The sequence below is a fragment of the Psammomys obesus genome, unplaced genomic scaffold, assembly GCF_907164565.1.
Source record: "Psammomys obesus unplaced genomic scaffold, mPsaObe1.curated_primary_1811, whole genome shotgun sequence".
Taxonomy (NCBI): Eukaryota; Metazoa; Chordata; class Mammalia; order Rodentia; family Muridae; genus Psammomys; species Psammomys obesus.
In genome coordinates, this window is record NW_026586173.1 from 396,450 (window position 1) to 419,292 (window position 22,843).

The window sequence follows — 22,843 nt, forward strand, 5'->3', positions numbered from 1 at the left end:
TATATATATATATATATATATATATATATATATATATATATATATATGGTATTTTTTGAGACAGGCCTGTTTTAAGTATAGTCATATGGTTTTATAACCCATCTCTAGAATGTTTCCCTCTTGCAAAACTGAAATTCTCTCTCAGTTAAATAATTCCCCGCTGCCTCTTCTTCCCAAACCCTGGCAAGCACCACTCGATTTTCCATTTCTATGATATGACTCCTCTAGGGACCTCATATCAGTGAAATCATACAGCGTTCGCCTTTCTGTGATTTATTGTTTTAATAATTGCACAATAGTATATGATATAAGAGCTAGAGAGATAGGTTGATCAGTAAAGTGCTTGCAGCACAAACATGAGAACCTGAGTTTGATGCCCAGAATCCATGTGAAAAGCTGCACTTTTAACCCCAGCCCCCTCTGGGGGTGCAGACACAATCCCACCCTCCTCAGTGAACCCCACGCCAGTGGGAGACTCTGCTTCAAAAAATAATTTGGGTTCACTTGAAGCAGCTACATGCATGTACTCATACCTGTGTTCACACTTGTGTCCATGTGAACATGCATACACATACATACAAAATATTACATTCTATGGACAGATGTATATCATTCTGCCATTAGTATACTGCAAGATATATATTTATATATATACTTACTTTTTTTCCCCCTGTGGCTTAATTCCCAGACTTTGTTTAAATTGGCCAAAATGATTCATTTTTTTTAGTTTTCATATGCTTTGATCAGTACCATTCTCAAAAGGGTAACCCCGTGCTGTTTTCTCTCAACTTCCTTAGCTCCAGGTGTGATCATTCTGAAGTTTCAGTCTAAGTCCACTGGTACATGAGAAATGGTATCACATTTTTAAAATTTGCATTTCATTGACTATTCATGAGTTAGAGCATACTTTCCTAAATTCATTGGCCATTTGGGTTTTCTTGTCTATAAATCACCTATTCATGTCTCTTGCCCTTTTTTCTTCTAGGTTATAGTCCTTTCTTATAGATGGGTAAGGACTGCTGTGTGTAGTGTAGATATTAATCCTTTTTTCATTATATATGTTGAAATATTTTCTCCAGTCTGTATATATCTGCTATCTTCCTTTTGGTCTATAGAGTTCAGATTTACTATTTGGTTTAGAAAAATCTCAAAAAAAAAAAAAAAAAAAAAAAAAGAAAAAGAAAAAGAAAAATCTCAAACTCTGGATTGTTAGTCTCCTAACATTTAAATCCTGCATCTCTTTAAAATAAGATGAGCTGGAAATTTCAGCTATTTTTTAAATGCAGACACGGTTAATTGTGCTTGCACAATTTTTGAATAAGCTGTGGCTGAAATCCCTCCTTTATTGTTCTCTATCATCTGTGTGCATTGGTATGTATTTCTGGACTTGGTTCTTTAACTATCCCAAGTTGATATTGATCTGTCTTTTTTTCTTTTTGTCCTTTACTTTTAACTTATGATTTGTTCAAGATGATTTTATTGTTTTCCTAAAACCTTCTTGCATCAGGAGAGAGTGTCTGGCTGCTGTTATTTTTATCATTACTATTAAACAATTCTTGGAACTGAGGGATGGCTCGGAGAATAAGCTTGCCACCACATCTAATAATGCAACTCCCAAAGGCCTCAGTTTCACATGCCATGGTGAAGGCTCATGTACACACACACACACACACACACACACACACACACACGATGTGGCTCAGCTGTACTTCTTGCTCTTCCATGGGAGTAGGTTCAACTCCTAGCACCTACATCAGGCAACTCACAATTCCCTCTAGCTCCAGTTCCAGGGGAAGCTGACACCCCTAACCTTTGAGGGCACCTGCATTTGTATGTAGGCACACAAGTACATATGCACACATGAACACTGGGAATGCACACATGTACACACACAATTACATAATTTAAAATAAATAGGAGCAAATACTTAAACAAGTAAATGTAAAACCAGCTTAAATTCTTTCCAGCTCTAAGAACCTGTAAATGCCAACAACCCTTCAAAACAAGCCAGGTTCAGGTCATGGAGGTTGAGGGGCTGTTCATACCTCCTCCTGTGCTTCTTCAGGAATCAGCACCTACTATGCACATCACTACTCCCTCTGTAAGCAACAAGGCTTCAGGACCCAACTTTCCAGCCATGGTAAACAACAGGCTCTTGTTTCTCAGCCCTGAGTGTATATTCTCTACATTTAGCTTTTTTTTTTTTTTTTTTTCCCTCATTCCCTCCCCAACCCCACACTCCCTCCCTGGTCTCCTCCCTGCCCCTTTCCAAGTCCACTGATAGGGGAGGACCTCCTCCCCTTTCATCTGACCCTGTTTTATCAGGTATCTTCAGGGCTGGCTGCAAAGTCCTCCTCTGTGGCCTAACAGACTGCTCCTCCCCTGAGGGGGGGGGGGTCAAACAGCCTGCCCTTGAGATCCTGTTAGAAATAGTCCGTGTTCCCCTTACTTTGGAAAACTACTTGGTTACTGAGCTACCACAGGCCACATCCGAGCAGAAGTTCTAGGTTATATCCATAGATGGTCCTTGGTTGAGTGTCAGTCTCAGAAAAGACCCTGTGCCCAGATATATTTGGTCCTTGTACATTTAGCTTTCTAACACTGAGCTTGGCCCCTGGTAAGCTGATTTCTGCTCTTCCAGCTGCTCCTTCTTGGTCTCAGCCACTAGAGGGAGTGTGCAGGCTGGAGCGGAAAGCTGATCAGGCTCCTAATGTTCCCAGCAAGTAGCACCGCAATGGTGCTTCCCTCATCCCAGCAGCTGCAGGCCCATCCTCCAGCATCAGGTGAATCCAGTCTGCAGACTTTCCACATTTGTACGTTCAACATCTGCCCTATGACCCACAGCCATCACCCCTATACTCCCACCCAAGAGACTCCAACACCAGCGGCAGGGGCAGGTTACTCAAGGTACACACAAGCCCTTCCTTCTCACTCCAGGACACCACCACCAACTGAGTGGAGCCTCCTCTTCAGAGGTCCCTTGCTTGAGAACCTCTGCTCTGCTTTCTCCAGCCCTGCTTGCACATATAGCTTTTCTATACCTTTGCCTTCCCTTGTTACCCTCCCCTTACCTAATTAACCCTGGGCCTTGTTATCAATTCCTTATGTTTAAATGTTCTTTTTCAGCTAACGAATGATTTCTATCTCCCGACAGGATCCAATTGGCACAAGTAATGAGGAATTGAGGTTTTTCTGGGGCTGAAAGCTGCTTCTCTTGGCTGTCCTGCACACAGCTCCCCCTCCCTCTTCCATTCCCAGAATTATTTGGCTGCTAGTTACCGAGGAGACGGCTGACAATTTCCAGTTGCCAAGCCTCCCCCTGAAGCCTACGGAGACATTCTGGGAACTCCCTACTCCTTCCTTAGCCTTAGCCAAAAAAATTGGAACACCGGGCCAGGTTGAGGGGGAGGGCTTTGAAAAGAGAGAGAAGGCAGCCAGTGCTGAAAGATGGAGACTGCAGGTTCCTATGGACTCCTTTTTTTTCTCCCAGGTGCCTGGCCAGCAGTCAAAGGCCTTGATGGATGCCCGTCTGCTTTGTGCACACAGATACTCATTGGATTCAGTTCTGATGTTAACCTGTATCTTCTAAGCAGGCCCTTTTACCACAAAAATAACTGCCCCCCATACTATCACCTCAGGCCTAAAGTGAAGCCCCTGCTGCTTCTATCCAGAGACAAATCCAGAGAAGAGCCTGGCAGCTGACATCTGGGGTAAGAAACTTGGACATTTTGTTGGCACCACGCAGCGCTTAACGCCCATTGAGACCTAATGTGACAGGCCCATGCTGTTTGATAGTAATGACAGCAATGCCAATCACAGCAAAGTGACTCTTACTCTACAAACTTACGTGTGCAAAAACACACATTGCTTCATTTCCTTAAAATCAAACAGAACATTGGAAGGGTTCCTCTCCCTTCTGATGTCTACCAGAATCTAGGAGGTTCATTTCTATATTTTGAAGAGGTCTCCAAAAGTTATATGTTGCTAAGGCAACAGTCTTAGGAGATGGGCTTTTTAAAAAGCGGTTAGGACTCCTTCACTTGAAATGGGATTGGTGTCCTTACAGAAGGGATTTGTGAAGAGAGCGTATTCCTTTTTGCCCTTTGCCTTCTGCCACATTAGAACATGGCACTCATCCCCCCACCCCTTGCCCCGAGACAGCATCAAGACACAGTCTTAGAAACAGAGAGCAGCCATCGCCAGACAGCCAAGCCTTCTCGCACCTTGATCTTGTGTGTGTGTGTGTGTGTGTGTGTGTGTGTGTGTGTGTGTGTGTGTTTAATTTGGCTTTTTGGTTTCTCTGTGTAGCCCTTGGCTGTCCCAGAACTCACTCTGTAGACAAGGCAGGCCTCAAACTCAAAGATCCACCTGCTTCTCTCTTCCAAGTGCTGAGATTAAAGGAATGGGGCAACACCAGCCAGCCAACACCTTATTCATAAACACCCCAGTCCCACAACTGTCCTTTCTAAACACCATCTCTGCTCTTCTGCAATAGACTAAGACACATGAGAGACATCACAGACAGGGAAAGGCCTCTAACCCCACCCCCTCCATCCAGGCTGCTGACACTTTCTTTGTCCCTGCCTGGGGTGAGACTGGGCATTGAGGAAGGCATTCACTTCTCTGTCCCTCTGGGCCATGGCCTGCCTTCCCCAGGGTCATCCTCTCCTGGGTGCCTCCTGACCTCTGAGGAAGAAAACCTCCTCATCTCTGCTCTAACGACCCCCCCAAGAGTTGACCTTGCTCCCAACTCTTTCCCCAACACACCTCACATACCTACTTCATAGAGTCCGACTTTTAAAAAAAAATTAGGTAAATGTTAGCTTTTGTTCCTAATCTCATGGCAGTGTAGGACTGGACACATGGCTAAAGCATCATTGAGTTTATTTTTGCACAAGTATTTTAAGATATATAAAATACTCTATTATTTCATCAATGGATACTTTAATATTTGTTTTAAAATAGAAACACAATACATAACCATGAAATATTACGTCACATAATCAAATTAACCATAATTTCCTAATATTATCTAATAAATTATGTTACAGAGGAAAAACTGATTCAAGTGAATAAGAAAAATGTGTGTGTGTGTGTGTGTGTGTGTGTGCGTGTGAGTGTGTGAGGCTCTTGGGACTTCGAAGCAGGTGGAAGGTTATTAATTTCCAGACACTTCTGGCACCAGAAACAAGGCCTTCTTTCCCACAGCCCCCGCAGGTGTGCTAGCTCCTGTCACACCCTCCACTTCTCTGTTCCTTCCTTCCTTCCCTGACTTGCTCATCTCCCCTTCCCTGCCACTCCAGCTAGGACCTCCTTCATTTCCTCTCTGGTCTCCAAGGTGCAGTTTACAAAGTGGCTGATCGGTAACTCTGGCTGGTCCTCTGTCCCTCTTTTCCTTCTTTCCATTTTGAGCACAGCAAGGGTGTGCTGACAGTGTGCAGCTTCTGACCCGTGTCCTCTCCAGCTCTTCAGCTCATCTCCTGCTGGTGTCCCCAGGGCCTCATGTTGGCTTCCAAAAGGTGCACATGAAAAAGCTATCAACTTCCAGAAGCTTCCTCTCTGCTTCCTCTCCTCCAGCTGTCCCCATCCTTCCACACTCTGCTTTTCTCTAAAGCCCCGACACTGCAGAGTCAAGTTCCAAAATGGTTACAATAGGCCAGAGAGCTGGGTCAAAGCACACAGCACAAAGGACGAGCCAGCAGTTATCTCCAAGAGGCAGGGGAGAGTATAAGGCAAGAGGTCAGAGGACACAAGTTATCTGGCCCCAAGTTTAAGCAGCCAGTGAGCTGCAGCTATTGCCTGTGGCAGGGAAGAGGGTGGAAACTTGGGTGCCTGTGTCATTCAGGCTGCTACATGATTAAGAGAAGCAATGAAGTGCTTAAAGAACTGTGTCCCTTGAGATATAAGGAGGTCTTCCCAGCCTTCCTCATGGGCCTGAGTAAGGGCCCAAAATGCAGCAGTGAAATAATTTCCTAACAGCCAACACAGTTTACCTAACCAGAGCAGCAACACCGTCATGCTGTACCCAGCTAGAAGGATTTGGAGTACTCCCGTGAGAAGAGAAGGAATTCAGCGGTTCTGCAGACTCCTGGCTGGGCAGCGTGAACCACCGTGCCAGAGTGTGCAGAGACAAAGTGAAAAATATCCAGAGCTGGAGAGCTATATGCCATACAAAAGTGGACAGAATTTGAGCATATTTAGAAAGTGTGCCTAGTACAGCTTTCTCATGGAGTTGTTGAAAACGCCAATGCCATCCATCTTTTCCTGCCTTCAGACTCCCAACAGAAACTCAAGTGTCTTACGTACCACAGCTTGTCAGTCTACAAAAACACATGAACTGAATCCTGTGACAAATTTCCTCCTAAGGGGCTGGGGTGTCATTCAGGGGCTTGCCTAGCATGTGTAAGGCCCTGTGCCATCACCAGCATAACACAAAGTTCGAAATAAAATGCCTCTTGCTAGGCATACACACGTCGTATTAGTTCTATTTTTTCTAGGAGAAAACTGACAAACATGCCTCTTTCCCTGACTTTCTATCCTATGGTGTCCCTTATTTCAAAAACATGTGTGAACTGAGAAGCCCACCTGAATCTTCTGTGATTCTGATGCCCCTAGAACAGAAAGAGATATTAGGGCAGTACAAACCCTTCTCACAGACAGGAACACACTGTAAGTGTTTCCTTATTCACATTGGCTCAGTTCTACATTCTCCCCAGAGACAGGCTACTGAATACCTTGTGTGGAAGGCAGTACAAGGCCTTCCACTCTATGTTCCCAAAGCACATCTAATTGCTTTTCTTTTTCCATTTTAGGTGTGTGTGTGTGTGTGTGTGTGTGTGTGTGTGTGTGTGTGTGCGTGCTCATGTACTCCCCCCTCCCCCATGCATGTTCATTTGAGGAAGCACACATGTAGAAGGCAATGCCTGCATGAGTGGAAGCCCAAGGTTGATGACAAGAATAAACCTCATCCAGTCTTATCCAATGAGACAGAATCTCTCCATCAAACTCAGAGCTCATCTCACTAGTGAGCTTGCTCTGTCTCTGTCTCTGATGTTGGAATTACAGGTGCCCCTATAACATTTACGTGGGTTCTGGGGATCCAAACTCCAGTTCTCAGGTTTGCATGGCACGTGCTTAAATACTGTGCAATCTCTCCAGCATCTAATGGGGTTCTGACAATTCTGACTTGGAGTAACATGGAGATCAAAATGAGTGACCCATACAAACTGGTCTCTAGGATCAGGCACACCTGTCTTCACTACATAATTGGAATCTGAGTCTCAGGGACCACCTATTATTCTGTTCGATACCTGAGCTGAGGAGCTTGGGGCCTCACAACTCCAAGAGAGCATATGAGACCTTGGCCATGGGTTAGGCCAGAAAGACAGAGTCTGTTCTCTGGGCTACTATCCTCGAGCAAAGTGAGAAAGGCCAATGCACCATAAAGAGTATATATGAACCCAAGAAAAGCCTGCCTAGCACTGGCCTGGACACTGATCCTGTCATCAGAACCTGACACCCGACATCAGATCTCCCTTCTCTCTGGGGTCCATGAATCTCACCCTCCCCTCAACCCTGCCGCAGAGGATGGAAAAATCTGACCCCGTCTCAGACTGTCATTCAAAGAGCATGAGGGCAGCAGGACATGATAGGAGACACACAAGATGAGGAATCAGAGAACCCTGGAGAAAATGTTGAGTCCTACTCCAGTTCCGGATGCCACACTTCATCAGTTAAATTCAGCCAGGAGCACAAATGGTGCACCTACTGCATGCTAGGCAGCTGTGTGTGTGTGTGTGTGTGTGTGTGTGTGTGTGTGTGCACAACATGCACATGTGTGTGATATACATAAAGTGCATAAAAACTCAAGGCTTTATGAACTATGGCCCTACCCGAATCAAGAACTAGGACATTACCAAAATCTAAGTGTTCGAAACACACTAATATAAATTTTCATGGAATGTTCACAATATATTATAACTTAGAGTATAATCTCATTTTTCTATAGTGTTACCAAAGTTCCAAGAAGCTGGAAACTTCCTGAAATCCCATAGTCCTTCACTCATGTTTGGCTCCTCCCTCTACACCTCTTGCTACAAAATGTGGGAACAACCCAAGAAGGGATAAAGGCCATCCATCAATGTGTTGAACTTATAGGTGCCCTTCCTGGGAAGGCCAATGTCAAGCAGTTGGCTGGAATGGGGCAGGAGGCCTTATTCACCACCACATTCAGTGATACTCTCTGATACCGTTCCATTAGAAATGCAGGGGCCCATCGTCCTCTCAGCCAGGTCCTCCCCTCCCTAACCCTACGTTATGGATAGAGTGAATTATCAGGTAAATAATTCATGAGTTATCAGGGCAACGAGGGTAATAGGAGAGCAGGGGTATCAGGAGCGTTGAGGTTGGCAACCTGAGCCTGATCCTCATCCTCTCAGGACACCTGTGCCCTGAGGAGAGAGATTCAGAAGTTAGGCAGGACCCTCAGGTGCCCTGATGGGGCCATGGTGGGTGTGAGTGCCAATCAGGGACCACTCAGCTGCCGGCTGCTGTTGCTCTTCTGTCTTCTGCATCCAGGGGCCTCAGGTGAGTGGCACTCAGGTCTTCCTCCATCCCTGTCTCACATCCTATTATTTCTTCTCCTTTTGCGCTCACATGGCCGTTTAATGGCATCCATTCCTATGACTTGCTTAGCATGCACATGCACTAGCTATAATACTTAATGTGCTGCTCCATTATTGGTTGACAAATCGATGGAGCTGGGTGGACTGGTAATGGCATTCTCCTCTGCCCTGGACCACAATAGGATTTGACAGAGCTGGAATCCTAGCCTGGAACACTTCCAGCCCCCGTGTCCCCAGAATTGCCATTGTTATCAACCTAATCACACTGCCCTTAGTGCCCTTAGTGCTTGTTGAAAGCACTGTCTTGGAGATGGAGAAATGGGTTGGTGGTTAAGCAATCACGGGGAGCCCCAGGGCCAATGCAACAAACTGGGCGTCTCTGAAAGCACCTGTCTCTCCAGCTCTGAGGAATCCAATGTCCTCTTCTGGTTTCTGCAAACGCACCTGCATGCACGCAAGGGCACATATACTCACACAGACACACATGTACACATTCATGCATGCACGCAGATAAATACAATACATCTTAAAAACAAACAAAAAAATTAGACTCCTGGTCTCTGGGACCCTTCTCAGACTATGGGATTCCTACTCATTAGTCTGAGGTGGAGCCCATGAGTTTGTACTCTTAGCAGATGGTTTGATGGATAGATGTTGGGGAAGGCAGGCTGGCAGGAAGACTCCCCTCTACATTAGTTAGCATCTAATCAGGGAATCCCATGGTCTTCCTCAGGGATTGTCTCTTACCTTCAAGCCCCATAAATAGCCAGACAGACTCTTTGAACCCCACTGGTCTGCCTGGACCTACAGAACAAGAATCAGGCTCCAGGAAATGAGGGGGAGTGCACCCTGGAATCTAGATCAGCACAGACACCGTGGTTGCCTCTTGTGTTCCCAGGCAAACCCCACCCAACCTCCAACAACCCCAGGGAGGAGGATGTGTCTATCCAAGGAGTACGGGGCAGCTCAGTGGAGCTAGACTGCAGACCCGGCCCTGCCCCCATCGCAGTCCTCTGGAGCTTCACTCCACTGGGTTCCCTGGTTCTCCAGCCTGTAGCAGTCACCAATGGAGCCTCTACAAGGATAGAGTCTGGGGCATCAGCTCTGGGGGTCGTGAGTCTGAGGAACAGCAGCCTGGTGATAGAGGAACTCCGAGAGGGTGCTCATGGCCACTTTCTGTGCCAGACCCTGCTCGTGTCCGGTGGCCAGGTCCATACCACCTACTTGTACCTCACACTCACCGTGCTGGGTAAAGCACCAGATCTGGTTGTTGCCAGTCTTAGGCTGACCTGTCAGCTGTTTTGTATCTCTTTGCATGACTTCCCATTTTCTTTGCATGTGGTAGGCCCCAGATTTAAAGGGTAGCTCTTCCTGGGAGTGAGAAAGCCTGGGATTTGGAGGAAGGGATGTTCCAGATTAAGTGACTGGACAAGCCCATGGACAACAGGGCACGGTCCACTGGTCTATGTGACAAACCCAAGGCTTCTCTGTCGTCTGGTCAGTGCCTGTGTCCAAGCCTCGGGTGCAACTGAATGACTCATCCCCAGTAGAAGGACTCTCCGTGGTGGCCACGTGTGCTGTGAGGGAGGGCACAGAGCCATTGACCTTCTCCTGGCACCATCACACACCCCAAGGCTCTGGCGAGGTCCTGGTGGGGCTTTCCGAGCCAAGGCTCCAGCTAGATCCAGTCAATCGGACGCACCTAGGCTGGTACGTGTGCCGTGCCAGCAATGCGGTCAACCAGCTGAGCAGTGATGGCGCCTTCCTAGATGTCATCTGTGAGTTGAACTTGGGACACTGGCTGCCCCCTACCTATCCAAGTTTTCTTCCGGTTCCACTCCCCAAATTCTTTCACAAGTGTGCTCCAGCCTTCCACAGATTCCAAAGGGCAAGAGGCAGACGATGATTTTTCCCATCAGGGCCCAAAATGTCTCTCATGTCAAGGTTTTTAACCTTTGAAAGTCATGATTTCCCCTCCCCACTCCCCCGGGGAAAGGGCGTCTACATAGTCAGAACCTTACTTACAAGATGGGGACTAGCCTGAAAAATGGGTCATTGTGTTGATTACACAGGGCTCTAACTGGTCAGTGGACCCCTGGGGTTGCAGGGAAAAGGGCCATAGAGTAGAGAGGACAACAAGTTGGCCTGAAAGTTGAGGCTGGGAGTGCCGGTTAGAAGCCAGAAGGTGAAGGCTGAAGAAAGACAAAGCTGCTCCAGTGTCCAGTACGATGGCCACACGTGTGTCTTCGATCACTTGAGAACAAGGCCAATTTGAGCTCTACTAACAAGGGCAAATCACACCCATGATTTTGAAAACTTATTTGGAGTGAGGAAATACACAATAACTTTTAGACTGAGTAGCTATTGAAATAATGTCCTGAATATATTTGGATAAACGTAAGTATTAAAATAAAACCTGGTGTAGTTTATTTGATTGGTTATTTTTACTAAGAGTTGACTATTAGAATTTAAATTCATATGGCCCCATGCATCTGTAGAGCAGTGGTAGTCTAGAGAGGTTGGTTCATTCGCTTGTTGTTTTTGTTTTTTTGTTTTTGTTTTTTTTGTCTCTAGGTTGGCATCAAACTCACTATGCAGCCCAGGCTAGACTTGAGCACCTGATCCTCCTGCCTCTACCTCTTGACATTCAAGAGTTTGTCACCTGGCCCCGTGGTCCACACTTTTTAAGGAGCAGGGACTGATGGCGGCTCTATCAGCCAGAAACTAGGTAGTGTGTGGGGGTTACAGACTGCAGACACAGAGCCGTGAAGAGAGCAGGCTATCTAGGGAAAGGAGTGGAAGCAGAATGGAGGCAGGCAGAGACTCCCATCTCCCCTGGGAGTTGGAGAGGATGTCAGGAGTGGAGATCCTAATTTTGGAGCAGGAGAGGGGAAGGCTGGCACCCAGCAGGGTGAATAGGGCTGTCTGTAGGGTTTATGCTCAGAATGTTGTCCCATGTTTTCTTCCCTCTGGAGTCTGGAGTGGCCAGACATTCCTATGATAATACCTCAGTCCCAGACACCTAGAGCAAGCAGTTATTCGACCTTGTTCTCATCTGCCTAGTAGACTCCCTGCTTCAGCCCAACCCTGCAGTCCAAGCTCAGCTTTCACAGCGTGCGACTCCTGCCCCTAGCCGGTCCTTCCCACTATGGACTGTACTGTGCCTCTGACTGGCTCACCTTTCCCAGTCTGTGAGTGGCAGGAGGCTCCAGCACAGGGCTTACGGACAGCCGCTGTGTACTGCGTGCTCCTGGAATGGGCGAAGAGAATCAGCAACAATAGCATGAGTGAATGAAAAGACAAAGGATGGAGAGATGTGATGGACCCTCCTTGTCCTCCAGATGGTCCGGACAAGCCTGTGATTACTGTGGAGCCACTGGGATTCACTGAGGACGGGTTCTGGGCCAGTGAGAGGGAGGAGGTGATCCTGAGCTGCCTGGCTGCATCCAATCCGCCCAGTCACTATGTGTGGTTCCGTGATGACTCTCAGATCCACACTGGGCCCACCTACGTCATTGCCAGCGCTAGCCGCGCCCACACAGGCCTGTATACCTGCCTGGCTCACAACCGACATCTAGATACCCACACGCAGACCACCGTGCAGCTCACCATCTACTGTGAGTGTTGGGGGGAGGGCACCCAGACCTGGAGCTTAGCCTCGAATGTGCACTGGCAGCCTCCAACCATCTGAGGGACGTGGTGTCAAAGTTGTTGGCAGTGGGGTAAGGGGTGTCTGGAGAACTAGAGAAAGGCTTAAGGGAGACCCCGGGAAGAGGCTGGGAGAGGGGAAGCTCCTAGTTTTCCATAGCCCCCTTCCAAAGCTGCCATTCCCCTGGTCTCAAGGCCCTGGACTGAGGCGCAGAGAAGGGCGCTGCAATAACAGTGAGGCCAGATGCCCAGGGGCCAAGATGAGAACCAAAGGCCTTTCCCAGGGGCCTGGGGATCCCACAGGAACTCTCAACTGCCTACCCCTCAACTCCTTGTTCCTTGACCTGAAGGCTTAGCATTTTCTTTACCAACCCTCACTTGCCTGTTTCCCTCTCCTTTGTCAACTCACTTCTCCGTGTCCCAACCTGGGCCTGGCTTGCTGGGCATCGGCAAGGGAGCTGCTTCAGCTCCTTCTCACCCACCTCTCTACCCAGATCCCCCTGAGGGGCAGCCCTCCTGTGCTGTGCTCCCTACCCTTGGAGGTGTGACCCTGCTATGCAACTGGACTGGGGGGTTTCCAAATGCCCAACTTCACTGGGCAGGGCCCCAAGGGATGGGCCCGACTGCCCCCAGCAGTGTCACCTGGAGTTATCCAGCCACCGGACTTCCAAACGGCAGCATCTTCACGTGCATGGGACAGCACCCAACGTTGGCCATGCCCATTTTCTGCAGGGTCACTCTCTGTAAGTAGACACAGGTAACACCCAGAATGCTGGTATTCCAGGAGATGTGGGTACGAATCAGGGGGCATCTAGAGGGAACTGAGGTCTTGGATTAAGGTCTGGACTTCTGACTCCCAGACATTTCAGGGAACAAGGAGATGGTAACACTTAGTTCTCAGTTTCCTGTCCATCATGTACTCTGCCCTCTTCAGTTCCCACTTGGAGCCCTGGCCTGTGACACCCTCAACCTTACATTCTGTTTCTGCCTGTTACATGTTGATCTGGAAACAGATCTTCAGAGCTCTCTCTGCCAATGTTCTCCTCTGCCAATGTATCTTCCTCAGTACAACCACACCCAAGACGGAGTTCCAATGTGATTCTGTCTTCAAAGACCGCCCTTACCACCACTGTTTTTCTACCTGTAATCTAGTACTCACCAACTTATACACTAGCTACTTAGTGTGTGTTCCCATCTTTGTCCTGCCACGTGGTCAGCCCTGGATAAATGATGAGGAATAAGAGTTGAGTGGAGGAATTAGCTGGGGAGAGGTGGGCCTGCCAAGCCCCTCCTCTTCCCACAAGGCCACACTGATCCTATCACTCCTTTCCAGGGGAACCTCCGGGGAACCCAACCTGCCAGACCACAGCCACAGTAGGCGACCAGTTCATCATGCTGAGCTGTGAGTGGCCTGGAGGTGAACCTCCTGCAACGCTGAGCTGGCTGGACACACATCAGCAGTCCCCGGGGGACCCGAGCTCTTCGCCGGCGGTCTACCTTCTGCAGGCTCAGAGTGATTTGGCAGGCAGAGAGTTCACCTGTCGGGGCTCTCACCCACTCAAGGCCCCTGGCTCCCACTGCCAGCTCAGGCTGGGTGAGCAGGACCTAGTCATGGCTTTGGGGTATGGGAGAGGGAAGTCCTTTAGAACCAGAAGGTGGGCAGTGCTGGGCTGCAAAGGTGAGTCAAGAGGCTGGTGTGTGTGTGTGTGTATACTTGCGACTCTGTTCTTGTGGAAGTGAGGGGACAATGTGTGGGAGTCGATTTTCTCATTCTACCATGTGGATTCTGGGGACTCCATGTGAACTTGGGCTGTCAGTCTTGGTGGCAAGCTCCTTCCTACAGAGCCATCTTGCCAGCCCCACCCCTCAATCAATAAATGAGAGAGGTTGGTCAAGGTCAGTGTTGTCCAATAAAAATATAATATGAGCTATATGTAATTTTTGTTGCCATATTAAAAAAAAGTAAGAAGAGGTAAAACATTTAATTTAATATAGTTAAAATTCTTTCCAATGTAACAGTGCTATTTATGAGTTATTTAACATTTTTCCACCCTGTCTTGAAACTGCAGCATATTTATAAGTTACCATACATCTCATTGTATACTGGCCTCATTTCGAGTGCCCAGTGGTCACCTATGGCTGATGGCTATGTTTGGTATGGGACATCCCCAGGCAGTATTGAATGTTGTGGGAACAGTGACTGCTTTTCTCATTTTGTATTTGCATAAGGAAGGTGCCTGACCATGTTCTTGGCTTTCAGTGTTTTACGAATCAAAGATCTCTCTACCTGTGTCCGTGGCTTTATCTACGGTTTGGCTCCTCCTTTTGTCTTCACCCACTCCCCAGTCTATGAACACGTGAAAAATAGAAGAATTCAATACTGAAAGATTGGAGATGTCAGGAGAGTGAACAGGAGCTATCGTATGATACAGGCCTCACCAAATGATTCCCACCTGCTCTCCGAAGTCTCTGAGACTAGCATGCTTTGGTGGGCTTTAAGGATATCCTCAGCCAAAATACTTCCTTCCTGATTACTCAGCTTTGGAAATTCCCTTGTAAGAGATTTGTTGGCACCTGACTGTCAAGGACCTTCAGAAGCTGAGGTACCTTCTCTGTGCCAGCCAGGAGATGGCAGGCCAGTGCAGGAAAGTGACCCCTGGTAGGTGCTGTTGCAGAAATGAGTAAGCAGAGCCCCTACCTGAAGTTACAGACACTAGGATAGGAAGGTGGAAGAACATTCAAAAACTCTGCAATGACCAGCAGACTATAGAGCAAACCATATCAGAACTCTGAACAGGAGGCCGAGTGGCCTAGGAAGAGCTGCCTTCTCTCTTCGCTCTGGCTACTGCCTTTCCACCAGCCAGGGGCAGCTGCTTATTCAGCCTCACCTTCTCTGTCTCTTCAGAAGCCCCACAGCTGGCAGTGGATGAAGCCCTAGTGTCAGTGCTGGAGGGAGAAGAGGCCTGGCTGGGCTGTGCTCTCCAGCAGGGCACCCCACCTGCTCAGCTCATCTGGCTGGGACCCCAGCAACAGCAGTTGAAAGGAAGTACTTATGGATTCGTGCTACACCCTGAGGGCACCCACCTGCGCCTTCAAGTCCGAGATGCTGACCCAGCACACCACAGGGGCACTTACCAATGTGTGGCCCGAAATGCCTTAGGCAATAGCAGCCGGAATGTGCTGCTGGAGGTCCTGAGTGAGTGTCAGGGATGTGTGTGTTCTGTGACAGGGGATGTAGGTGACCAATGGCTGCAGAGGGCTTTGCAGAAAGTTCCGAAAATTACCTTCTCCAAAATTTGGGTTATCTCCTAGGGCATGACCCAGATGGGCTAGGGGATCATGAATCTGACGGAATCTTAAATATACGAGCACAGAACTCCACACCTCCATTTTATCAATGAGAAAACGGAGAGGAAAGCTGCTCAGGGATGTACACACCATCCCACCTCTCCTCTCTGCAGACTGTCTGTCCGCAGGGGAAAGCTGCGTGACTGCTGCTAGCCAGATGCCTGTATGTATCTCCATCTTCACTCACCTCCAGGGTATCCAGCCCCTCCCAACGTCACCATCAGCCACCTGACCTACCGGCGACAACGGAGGGAGGTGCAGCTGCAGTGGGCCATCCACGGCCCCGGGAACCTGACGGGCTTTCTGGTGGAGCAGAGGGCCAGTGTCCCAAGCTCAGAAGCTGGTGTTTGGGAGGTAGCAGCTAGTGACATCGAGCCAGAGAGCAGGGACCGGCGTCTGGGAGGGTTGGACCCAGGGGTCCTTTATGCCTTCCGCATCCTGGCTATGAATCACCACACTGCAGGATATCCTTCGGAGGTGAAGACACCAGGTGCTAGGCTGGCAATAGGGAGGAACTCAACTTTCCCCACCTCAAAGAACTGAAACCTGGCCCATCCTCCCCTCACAGGGTACCCTGCTCCAGTCCTTTGCTTCTATCCTGATGGCTCCGTTAGCCTATCTATGTGTGCATTCTACTTGTCCTTTACTATTGTTCTTTCCTCTCTTTGGGCAGCTCAGGAAGCCCCAGGCATAGGAGGAGATCCCTAAGCCAATTTCAATACAAAGAAACTAGAGAAAGAATGGGATGCTGAGGGTTTAAGAGGAGCCCAATCTGTGCCTCAGTCTCACCTCTCAAGGAATAGGAGGGCTCAGTTTCCTGTTGCTCCCTCTGTCCTGGGAATTCCTTATTTTATGGCCTAGCTCCTTCAGCCCCATGATGCCAAGAAAAATAGTAGCCTTATGTATCTTCTGCCAGAATGGGGATTTGGCTGGAGATGTAAACCACCAGCACCAGGCAGCCAGGACACCCCCACCAGTGGGAAAGGGCTGAACTCCACATTCCCTGGGTCCCCCTACAAAGGGTAGCAGAGCCTTTGGGATGACCAGGGCACCATCTCTGTACCCCATGAGGCACTGTTGCCCAAGTTCATTGATGGGGCTAATTAATACAATCCATGTTCTCACCTCCTAGTGGACCCTGCCTTCAGTGCCTACCCAGCTGTACTGGGTGCTGCAGGCTCAGGAGTGGTGGTGACATTGGTGGCCTCCCTGTTGGTGTTCCTGTATGCTGCCCGGCACCCACACACTTTCCCCTGTGAGTGGGAATCTGAACAGATAGGCCGCTTGACTGCATAGGGTGGCCAGGTGTAGACCTACCCATAGGAGAATCTAGACTTTTTCTTTGCTGTGATGAGTTTTGAAGGTCAAGACCCCAGCCATCTCAGGCACTGGGGCCATTCCCCTTAAGCTCTTGAGACCCTGGTATGGGAAACCACTATGAGGGAGAGGGCCATTTTCCTGGGCTCCATGCTACATTGGTCAAGTGATGCTCTTTCATTTCTTCCCACAGGCCTCCGTCGTCTGCTTGTTCCCATGTGAGTGTGCAGCTTATCTTTTTGGGGTCCAGACTTTTCTTAGCTGGAAAGGAAGGCTGGGAAGGTGCAGATGCCCCTAACATTCCTCTCTCCCTTACCCACCTCAGGGAGCACAGACAGCAACAGAGGGGCTCCAGGGAAAGCTTTGAGACACCAGCAGGTAGGCACCATCTGTGCCAATGACTAGAGTCCACTGCCGGCTGCCATGCATGCTGTGTGCTCTCTCTGAGAGCAGCCCCCCCCAGCACCCCCACTCACTCCTCAGCCACTCATGCTCTCTTTCTAGGCACTGAAACAGCAACTACAAGCTCAAGTTCAGACCCTGTACAAGACTCCACTGATGCTCCAGTGAATGTCACCATCACAGTGACTGCAACTCCACAAGGTCCATGAAGCCTCAAACAGGCTGAGGGAAGGCAAGCAGGGTGGAATGATCCCATCAGACGTCGGCCCTAAAACCAAGGAGGCAACTCACCCTTCTGCATCCAACACATAGATACCAATGACTGCTGATTCATTATCCAAACTCGAAAAGCGGTAAACGGTCCAGTTGCAGAGCCCACATGACAAAACAAGGCATGATCCAGCTTGTGGCAGATAGAGAAAAATACACAACAGGAGGCAACAGGGAAGATATCTGAGAGCAACTGAAAATGGTACATACAGGGAATGTCTCTGACACCAGAAAACTAAGAGCTAACTAAGGTCTTTCTAGAAAAAAAAAAATCAAGAAAAGAAAAAAAGGCACTGGTTTGAGCAACCCCTAACTCAATTATAGCTAATGTCTAGCAGAGATATTCAATTACAACTTCTGAGCTGGTTGCTCAGGCCATGTTTTATTGGCAGGAAGAACTGGGTGCATAGGTATGAGTTCCCTTTGTCCAAATGCAGCTTAGGAGCATCGCTGTCCCTGCAGTGGTCAGCCTCCTGGAATCTGCCAGCAGAGGTATTCAGCAACACTCCAGCCACCGGGCCTCGGGGAGCTGGCTGACAGAGAGCAGAGGCTGTTCCAAAGTCACACTCTTGACAGCTGCCAGTGTGAGTCACTGGCTCCGAGTATGTGTGAGCCTGCAATCTGGGTGAAACACAAGCGCATGCTTGTTTGTCTGACTGGAAGAATCAGGACTCAGAGCTGTTCTGCGGAGGACTCAGAGGAGAACAAACAGCGACAGAGCCAAGGCTGATCTGCCAGCAGTATGGAACGTGGCGCCTGACAGGAGACAGAAAACTGGGAAGAAACCTAAGACGCTTCTTTGGTTCTCTTACATTTAGGCTTTATTAGAAAAGGGTTTCAGCGTTCTGCACAGTTCTCAGGATGGGGCCTAAGAGTTAAAAGCAGTTTCTTTAAGTATGGGAAATACAAAATGGCTACACCCAACAGATGGGATTCTGTTGTTTTTCTGGTCAGGGAAGATGAGTGACTTCCACTATTTAGGTCGGTAAAGCAAGTTGCTTTGGAAGTGCAACATCCCACCCTGAAGCCCACACTCCAAGGATCCTGCAGCAACAGGCAGATAGAGAAGAATCTCCTCTCGCTTTGCTTCTCTCCCATCCTCCTGTTTATCTCATGCTAAGTTCCCTTTGGGTCCTTCAGACTCCCCCACAGACAGCTGCCCATGGTCCTGGTCCCTCTTAGTCCTGGCAATCAGGACAAGGGAGAGGTGGCTGGGCCGTTGGGTGTTCAAGGGATTTGCAAAGCCACAAGGTGGAGGTTCTGAAAAATTTCCAAATAGGACAATTATACATCGTAGTCACAAGCCACAGGGCCACCCTGTGAACACAGGAGCATGTGGGTACCTCTCTTCACAGGCTATTGTGTGAATGGAAGCAGCATTCTGTTTTAATATAAAACCATATCAACCAAATAGAACCTGCCAAAACTACATCATTTAGAGTATGTACAATTTCAGAAATAGTATCACAACTTTAAGGAAAATAAAACATTTTTTCAATATAGTACAAAACATGCACCTCAGAGTCAATGCTGTAAGAGCAAGCAATACAGGTAAAGGACAATTCCAAATAGTTTCTTGGTAGTCTGATGCTGGCAAGAAGTGACGTGATCAGCCCAGTATGATGCCTTGGTCTTCAGAGACTGAGTCTATACAAAGAGAACTCAGCAAAAACTATTTGACAATGAGGTCACTTCAACAGTTTATAATAACACAATTAACCTATACCTTGTACAGCACTCTTCACCAAAGTCAGCACATAATTGAAAAACACAACCAGGGAGAGGTGACATGATTTACTAGGACTGGGTTAAGTTTAATCCACAACATGAAGTGGCCCTACCAACTTCATGGTCACTGAGCCTGTTGAAGGCCAAACCTCTACAGGGCTGGGAGAGGGAAGGAGTGGGGTGAAGGTAAGGACAGGGTGTCAAGGACAGACTCTTAAAGATGAAATGCTCAGCAAAGAACTCTGCCAGTTTGGGATGAGGGCAGACAGAGGGAAGCCCCACCAGCTGCAGTCGGAGCCTCACCGAGAAAGGACGCAGCAGGGGTGGACAACGGCACGTGTTCTGGACTGGCTCCACAGAGAGTGAACCGTAACACTTGCACAAAGCAGGTGAGTGGAGGCAGGGGTGGTGGATCAGGAAAACTGGGCTCCAGAGCAGGCTCTAGCTCACTCATGAGCTCGGAATTTCATGCCTGCTTTGTTTGCTGTGGGGTTGGATGCGAGAACACGAACAAACAGGGAGCTAAATACACAGTAGTTCTCCGCAAATGCGCGCTATGCCCACATTTTCCTATGGCCTCTTGATTCCAGGGGAAGTGACACTCACTAGGACCATTTCTGGTGACTGTGTAGGGCATGAAAGTTCAGAGAAACTCACACTAAGGAGAATTCAAACTCCTAAAGGCAATTATATAGATTTATATTTATATTTATATATCTCAATATATAAAGCCATTTTTATAAATAAAATACAATAAAAGGGATAACACTTAAAACAGCGTTACTAATCATAAATAAAGCAGTCCACAAGGAGATTGCCCTAAAGATAAAGTCATTTTTCTATTCCTCATGGGCAAGCCCCATGTCAAATTCAATCTTTAAAAGCAGTTCTGATCTAAGACTCATGCTACCACACCTGTTTCACGAGTCATGGTAACCAACTGCTTCCTGCTTTCCTGAACTCCCCTCTGAGACAGCTTTGTTCTAACTCAACTGGCAAAACACATAGTGTGTCTCTATGTCCTGTGCACTAGGACTTTGTCCTTTGCAAGTCACAGATATAAGGCTACAGCAGCTAGCTGCCTCCCAAACTAACTGCAGATCTCTTCTACTACAGACACGAACCCTGGGGTCGTAGAACTCACTTCTACCCTGCTGTGGAATTCTATTCACCGCACTCTACAGGAGTAACTCTAGTGCAGTGGTCCTGCTGAGACAGCACATTTCCACTAACAGTTCTATTTATAAAAGATACAGACGTATGTAAGGGAATACTGACAAGTTTATGTAGAGTTGATTACTTCAGTTTCTTATTCACTTTCGCTGCAATTTGTGGGAAACTAAAGCAAAATGTATCCTAGGATTGTTTGATTCCACATAAAGAGGCTAATTTTCTGGTTTTGTTTCCCAAGGGATACACCATCTAAAAACAGAGCAGCGATCCATCAGGGCCTGGTTCAAGCTACAAAATGCATTTGTAGTGCCTAGGGTTTCTGTTTTACACATTTGGAGGGAGAAAAAAAAAAAGCCTTCCAAAGGCAGCTGTAATGTCCTTGTCACTCAGGGAACAGTAACTGTGATGCACAGACCCTGCTGACCAGAGCCTGAGTTCACAAACCCATTCTTCAAACTAAGCCTTTCCTGACACTCTGCTGTGGTTTGGATACTGTTTTCCAAAGGCCTATGTGTTACGGTACGGATTCCCATGGCAGCATGTCTAGGAGGTGGTAGAATCTTGAACAAGGGACGAGTGCGAAGTCTTCAGATCACTGGAAGCATGTTCTCAGAAGGACCTGTACACTCTGCTCCTGTTCTTCATGTCCTACCTATGGCTTAGAGTATAAGCTATTTTGCTCCACCATGCATACCCACCATGATATGCTCCCTCAACACAGGTCCATTCAACTACAAACTAAAAGGTCTAAAAGTGGGAGCCAAGATAACCTTTTCTACTTAGAAGGTAGTCACCTCAGGTGTTCTGTTGTATTGGCAGAAGCTTACTCAAGCATGCTCACTCCTATCTTCCAGGATATTGCCTATGTTGGAAGTGACAAAAATGACAATCTTCAAATGGTATAGCAACGTGAGCATGAGGGAATAGAATGAAGAGCTTCACTTAAATAGGTCCCTTCAGCCCCCTTCTTTCTTCTAAGGAGTATAATATCTTTCTCTTCAAGCTATCACTTTAAGTCTTTTTTGTACATACCCTTGCAAATAGTGCAAAGAGCCCATGGTGACCATTTTGTAAATTAACGTAATTAAAGCAGTGGACCATGAAGGCATTAATTTTCTTTCTGAACCTGGTTTCCTTTCTACATAATGCAATAATCCAACCAGACCTTACATGCTTCCATGTTCATAACACTGGCTAATTGATCATTACTTTTACCCAGGTACAGGGAGAAAATAAGTCGATATTAGCCCTTTTCTGGAAAGCAGTCATAAAATTTGTCAGCTGAGTTTGCAATTATAAACATATGATGACAACTACAGTTGAATTCTAAATCTTCCCAGAAAGTCTGGTAACATGGGAAAAGTGAAAGTTTTCCATCTAGAAATGACTGGTGGCAAACTCCAAATTGGCTTGGGCAGTCCTCCTCCCCACAACTAAATAGGCCAAAAGATGGGACCCAGCACAAGTTCCTACTGCCATTAAAGGTTCTGGGAAATACAGAATGATCCCCCTCCTCTCCAGATGATTGAAAACTATATTTAAAAAGTAGGGTGAGGGGGTTCCTATTGAGGGAAAGAAAGAAATGGAAGAGGGAAAACTTAAGGCATAAATAATATAAAAGGGCACACATTTTAAGATACATTCATGACATTACTGCTACAAAAAATAAATAATGATTTTCTCTGATTTGAATTAATGTCCTTCACACAGTTTGCCCCCAGGCCTGTGCTGTGCAGTTGCTGGCTTGCAGTGGGAGTGTCAAGAAGCCTGTGTGCATCCTCAGGTCTCTTGGGCTTGCTGAAGGACTGATGATAACCCATCCAGAGGAAGGCCAGGAGGAAACCACGCTGTCTTCTCAGTGCAGTCCTCCAAGACAGGTGACAAAATAAGGGGATTCCAACTTAGAACTTTTTCCTCTGCCTCTGAATGCCCACTGCTGGCTCCTGAAAAGCAGGGAGATTCGGATACATTACAGACTAATAAACGATCTTCACACGGCTGTTTCTGAAAACAGTATGTCGAGTAAACACACACACACAAAAAGGCCACTTAGATTTGGGTTGAATCTGAGAAGAAAGTACATTCATAAAATCAAATTCTCATGAGTTACTATGTAAGTCATTTTGAAAAATTAAATTGATTTCCCCTTAAAAGCCCCTAAAAAAGCACCTTAAATAAAGATTATAGCTCCTACAGTGAACTCAAAGAAATGCAGGGCCCATCCTCACAAAATGCACTGTCCCAGCAAGTCCTCTGCTATGGTACTAATGAACTCACACTGGGTTGGATAACTTCCCCTAATGCAATGAGATTAGCAACCTGAGCCATCTATT

General features: G+C 47.5%; 2 protein-coding genes across 2 annotated transcripts in view; one reads left to right on the plus strand and one right to left on the minus strand.

The window, feature by feature from the left end:
• Positions 1-8,504: 8,504 nt before the first annotated feature.
• On the plus strand, positions 8,505-17,548 carry Vsig10l2 (V-set and immunoglobulin domain containing 10 like 2). The gene is made up of 12 exons (XM_055601248.1): positions 8,505-8,586; positions 9,523-9,873; positions 10,127-10,402; positions 11,966-12,241; positions 12,767-13,015; positions 13,606-13,866; positions 15,178-15,468; positions 15,814-16,110; positions 16,753-16,875; positions 17,131-17,155; positions 17,263-17,315; positions 17,442-17,548. The coding sequence occupies exons 1-12, from the start codon at positions 8,505-8,507 to the stop codon at positions 17,546-17,548; spliced, it is 2,391 nt and encodes a 796-aa protein (XP_055457223.1).
• Positions 17,549-18,416: 868 nt separating this feature from the next.
• The window catches only part of Cdon (cell adhesion associated, oncogene regulated), a 43,135-nt gene continuing 38,708 nt past the window's right edge, over positions 18,417-22,843 (minus strand). The window contains exon 13 of the mRNA XM_055601406.1: positions 18,417-22,453. Coding sequence (XP_055457381.1) covers positions 22,290-22,453 — 164 coding nt within the window. The 3' untranslated portion in view covers positions 18,417-22,289. The remainder of the gene's footprint in view (positions 22,454-22,843) is intronic.

Excerpts from the sequence above, each read along its gene's own strand:
- Vsig10l2 (XM_055601248.1), top strand. The coding sequence starts at position 8,505 with ATGGTGGGTGTGAGTGCCAATCAGGGACCACTCAGCTGCCGGCTGCTG. Across the intron at positions 8,587-9,522 it reads TCTGCATCCAGGGGCCTCAG|GCAAACCCCACCCAACCTCC; the intron begins GTGAGTGGCACT and ends TTGTGTTCCCAG. Across the intron at positions 13,867-15,177 it reads CCACTGCCAGCTCAGGCTGG|AAGCCCCACAGCTGGCAGTG; the intron begins GTGAGCAGGACC and ends CTGTCTCTTCAG.